Below are 5714 nucleotides of genomic sequence, written 5' to 3'. Positions count from 1 at the left end.
TTTATTAGATACCTAAGTTCGTTGAGATTTTACCACATACTCTCTCTAGGCCAAACCATGCATGAACTCTAGCGGCCCAACACATATATACCCATACATATAGGCAAGTAAACCCCATAGATCCTAGCTCACCAACATAGTAACAATATGTACAATTACATGGAGGGTCTTACTGGGGGTGTTACATTCTTTTAGGTTGTTTAAAAATATTGTTTTTTCTACCATGGGCCATTGTACTTGAAACTACTTTTAGGTTGTTAAAGCTATATTTTTTTCTAGATATTGAAAGAAAAAATAATGTTGACTTGTTTAATGATTATATTTCACATCATTTGTTTTGGTTTGATATTACACTAGTATGTGCTAAGCTTCTCTTGCATTGTACTATCCAAACATACAAGGTACAATCGGAGATGGAGCATCTCCAACAACTTCTTTAATACTTGCATGGGCTTCCCTATACAATGTGTAGAGTACCTATTGACCCTCCAAGCCCATTTGGCTCACTTGGATTGCATGTTCCTTTGTTCTCACCTCAATCACTTAGATCTAACCACAAAAGCCAGTTATGTCAACAATAAGACAAATAAAAAATTGGTGAGTTGAAAATGTTAAAAGTATATAGACACTCTACTTGTTAGTTCCTCACATAATGAGGGATATTTTTCCACCTTTATACTTGTTATCCTGTATACCATCTACCAATAAATGAAACCTAATAACTATTGGCATCAATCCACCCCACCTATCCGTAAATGAGACAAAGCCACCAATAATTACAATAAACCTCCATTGTTGATGGAGGGAGCCACCACCAATAATTATAGTAAGCCTCCATGATTAATGTGCACATGGTTCTTGAGCTTATTGTTTTAGGTATTAAGTGATTTTTTTATTATGTTTTTCATTATTTGTTTGAGTATAACTTATGAAGTCATTATGTGAATTGATTTAACTTCAATTTATTAAGAATTTTGATTTTCCAAATAAATAATTAAAATTATGCGATAACAATTTATAATTTTCCCAAAAACAAATCAATATTTTTTTTAATAAAATTTAAAATAAATTTTAATTAAAATTATTATAAAATATAAATCTGATAAATTGTAATATAAATATATTTTTCCAATAATAATGAAAACTATGAGATAGCAACCCACCTATCTTTTCTAAAGAAAGCATGCCATATTTTTTAATAAAATTATAAATAAAATTTAATTAAAAATAATATAAAATATAAGCAGGTCATTATTTTACCTTTTTAATAAAATTTTAAATAAACTTTAAATTAAAATATTATAGAATATAAATTCCAATATCTGACTGTATTGTACATATATTACATTCTTAAATAAATAGTTGTGTTTATTCGATGCAATGGATCTTCTCAAAAAAGCATATGGCATTGTCGATGGTGGAGTGGGAATTCGCATCATCATTCAAGCATTCGATTATTTCTGTTTAAAAATAAATAAGTTTACCAACTCAATAAAAGATACATAATAACCATAAATATTTCAGAAATGCCATTCTCAGCTTTGTATTTTCTACATAATCATCGAATTCGCGATGACCATGGAAATATCTTTCTGAGAAATACAAATAATTTTTTCAGCACTTTTTAGGAAGCTGTAATAGTTTGTGAGCTTCTTTGAGATTTGACACTGCTCATATTTCTGATCCAACTCGTTCGGTGCACGTTGTGCCAATGTAATCGGCCAAACGTTGCATGTTAACCCAAGAGGATCCTCCCTCGCTTGCTGCTTGCCTTATCGTTTCTCTAATTTCTTTACTCTTCCTCCTCATATCTTCCCCTTCTTTGCTTCCCACAAGAAATTTGACAGCTCTTGCAATCTCTCCCCGCTCTATCACTCCATCGTCTCTACATGTCTCTAAACCTAATCCAATCTCCCACTGGTTAACCACAAGCATCCTATTGGTGTATTGATCAATCCCCTGTGGAAAAACCAACATGGGGACCCCCAAACTCAGGCTCTCCATTGTTGAGTTCCAACCCCCGTGGGTGAAGAAACCCCCAACGGAAGGATGAGATAAAACTGATAATTGAGTACACCACGGAACCACCAGGCCTTGATTTTTAGTTTTCTCCAAAAACCCTTCTGGTAGAGCGTCGCCATCATCATCAGAACCTAACATACCTGGACGGACTACCCACAGGAAGTTCTGCCCACTTTCCAACAAACCCATCGCTATCTCTTCCACTTGAGTTCTGGACATGCGAGCTAGGCTTCCAAAGGAAACGTAGAGAACAGAGGATCTCGCCTTCGAATCCAGCCACTGCGAACAATCTGTTTCTGCCCACAGACTTAGTGAGGTAGGATTCACAGAAATCTCGTTATGCTTGCACTCGGCTTCGAGATAAACTGATGGAAGAAACGGACCGAGTGAGTAGATGGGAGCTGCTGTTTCTCGAACTGCATCGCTCGCTTCTCTTTCAAGTTCGTACACTGTATTTCCGATAATCCATTCTGTCTCGTCTAGCAAAGCGATCTGTTGCACAACATCTTTATAAAATTCACTAGACGTATCTCCCGCCTGGATAATTGATGGAAGATCCTCACGCTTCAATGGAGGAAGACCCGGAATATAATCAATCATGACTTTGGAATCTGTAAAAATAAATGTGTTAGTTACATATCAAAACACCTAAATCTTTTTTTTTATCAGTTCAAAAAGGGAGGAGAGCAGTGTACCTTCTTTCTTTGGCGGGATGTGACCGTTGGAATTAATTAGGGAGAGATGTTTATAAATGGCATAAACACTCACAGACTGCGACCAGAAAGAGACGAAAGGAACCTTAAATTTCTTGGCGACGAGAGACGTCCAAGAAAGAAAGAAGCTGCCGATTATAAGCGAGAACAGGGGCTTGCGAGCTTCTGTATGGAGGTGATTTTGTATCAGATCTTCGGTAGAATCTCTCATTTTGTTCATTACAAATGGGTAATATTCCGAAAAATTGGCCTCTCGGTCAAAATCCAGCGGTAGACCGTCTGAAACCTGTGCGAAGCGAATGTTTGAACTCAGACCAACTGAAATCCCGTTGTGGGAACTGCGGGCTCTCATCATTTTGGAATGATTGGATTCTGTGTTGATGAAGGTGACATGAATGCCTTTGGAAGAAAGCATCTCAGAGAGTTGTATCAGTGGAGTTATCTGGCCCTGAGCTGGGTATGGTATAACTAAAACATGGGGAGCCATTGTTAGTAGAAGATCACAATTTGCTCTTTGAATGTGAAATTAGCACAGGGAACCCCTCGGTGACGTAGTCTTAATAGAGTCCTTGAAGTTTGAAGAGTAGGCGGAAAGATCAATATAGAAAGAAGTTTGAAGAGTAGGCGGAAAGATCAATATAGAAAGAAGTTTGAAGAGTAGGTTCAGTCTTGGACATATTTGTGTTTTTTATTTTAGCTTTTGTTTTTATTGTTTTACTAATTTCAATAATGCATCATAACTAGTTGTTATTTAAAATTTTTTTTTTGGTACCACTCATCTAGGGATCATACTCCCATGATTTTGAATCAATAACGGCTATCTTTACGCATTCGAATAGTGTTACCTATTAATGCTATGTAATGTAACTGAGGGAAATCCTCTATGATGTAATGTAACAAAGGGAAACCCTCCATGACGAAGTTATGATAGAATGCTTGGAGGAAGACTAGGTGTGAAAAGAGAAAATCTGAAATGAAACAGTATTGAGCTTTAATGATTAACCCAACTCGAAGTATAGGAATTCGTGCTGCATGTGCAATGCAGTGTACTTATCGTTTATGATGTCATGGCGTACGCAAGTGAAGACCAGAAGCACTATTTGGCACGTCTTTGCTCTGCACTCCATATATTTGCTGCACTCCATAGGGGGAGCACTACCTTGAGATATTTATATGTCATTAATTGGATTTAAGCAAGTAGTAGACACTGGCTTAGCATATTAATAACTCTATAGCAAGGCATATATTAATGGTCTAGTAACACATGTGAAAAGCATTGTTAAGCAATGGATCTTCATGGTTAACCTTCTACAGTGCACCTTCGTGATTAACCCTTCGATAGTGAATGAACGTGACGGTTTCGTGATAACTCAAAACTCAAAAATATATGAGGGCAATTCCTATTTTCAGATTATAGAATAGTTAATGCAGTCGATAGGCAGGTATTTAACTTTCGTCTTTCTTTTGGAGGCTGTTATCTAGATGGGCATGCTTTCACTGAAAGGGCGAAAATTAAATGCCTGCATGTCAGGCCGTATTAACTATTCTATAGTCTATGAAATAGGAATTGCCAAATATGAGATGGAGGTTGTATTAACTATTCTATAGTCTATGAAATAGGAATTGCCAAATATGAGATGGAGGTTGTTGGGGGTTATTTAAAAACGGAAAGAGCTAATCAACCATATATTGGGTATTAAATGCGGAAATAGGAGCAGGAAGTTAACCCGATAACACGGGAGCGGGCAATTTTGGCATTAAATAATATTTGCCCGCTCCCGTATTATCGAGCTAACTTGCTTGCTCCTATTTCCACATTTAATACCCAATATATGACTGGGTAGCTCTTTCCTTTAAAAAAGCTCCCTAACTGTCCTTTTACTACAAAAAAATCTATAATTCACCTCGAAACTATCCCAAAAATATGAGATGGATCATGGAGGTTGTCGGGCCTTATTTAGAAACGCTCCCAACTGTCCTTTTACTGCAGAGAATCTGTAATTCACCTCGAAACCTGAATTCATGAGACAATTCAACATACTTTCAACAGTGAAATATTTAATACAGATTCTTCCAAGAGATTGTCAGAGTAATTTTGTTTTACATGTTTACTGAAAATTAATACAGTTAAATCGCTTGAAAACAACGCAACTTCATATAAAAATATATATACAGCAACGTAACAAAATTACAATTCCATAACATTCACTACACAGACAAATTAATATATTTTATAGCATTTCTTTATTAGATTTTCAGGATGCCACTACAATGTACTAAATTCAATTCACAAAATTTTATTTGTTTTAATCAATTACATTAAAATCATTTAATTGAATGTGACAATGACAGTAATGATATTGGCAAGAGACAGTGATTCATACACAGTTCCCTATGAATAAACTATATGGAGATTGCAATAATGAATTTGAGAGTTTAAATTATTTTATACATGTAGTTTATTTATAGTAAATGATGAAAGTAAAGAGATATAAGCTCAAGATTGATATTGTCACACCTCCTTCTCTGATTACTTTTACAGAACTTGAAAGTACAATAATGCTGTCAGCAAAGCCTTTTTTCCTTTTTTCATCCTATATAATAAATATTAACTTTCACTATTATATTAATGGTATTTTTAGGACTTCTTAAAAGAAAAAAAAAATTTGTCTTAAAAAGTTACTTTTTATCTTAGTTATTTTATATTAAAATTTAATATTAATTGAATTATTTTAAATATAAAATTAAAGACAAAAACAGTTTGAGACAAAAATGTTTTAACACAAAACTTTATATATAAGACAAAAATAGTTCGAGACAAAATTATTTTAAAACAAAACTTTATATTTAAGACAAAAAGAGACAAAATTATTTTAAGGCACAACTTTATATTTAAGACAAAAACAGTTCGAGATAAAATTATTTTAAGACAAAACTTTATATTTCATACAAAAACAGTTCGAGACAAAATTATTTTAA

At 34.3% G+C, this 5714-nt stretch overlaps 1 protein-coding gene across 1 annotated transcript; it reads right to left on the bottom strand.

The window, feature by feature from the left end:
* Positions 1-1492: 1492 nt before the first annotated feature.
* On the bottom strand, positions 1493-3287 carry LOC149197675 (UDP-glycosyltransferase 86A1-like). Its single transcript, XM_089403961.1, has 2 exons — positions 2718-3287; positions 1493-2633 (listed from the first exon to the last, which is right to left on the bottom strand). Exons 1-2 carry the CDS (start codon positions 3220-3222, stop codon positions 1672-1674), a joined length of 1467 nt encoding a protein of 488 aa, XP_089260087.1. The 5' UTR covers positions 3223-3287; the 3' UTR covers positions 1493-1671.
* Positions 3288-5714: the final 2427 nt, after the last annotated feature.

Source organism: Pinus tabuliformis, chromosome 2_2 (assembly GCF_031772625.1).
Source record: "Pinus tabuliformis cultivar Carrire ecotype Pingquan chromosome 2_2, CPIR1, whole genome shotgun sequence".
Lineage (NCBI taxonomy): Eukaryota > Viridiplantae > Streptophyta > Pinopsida > Pinales > Pinaceae > Pinus > Pinus tabuliformis.
The sequence above is the reverse complement of the archived record's forward strand: the minus strand, read 5'-3'. Positions and strand labels throughout refer to the sequence as shown.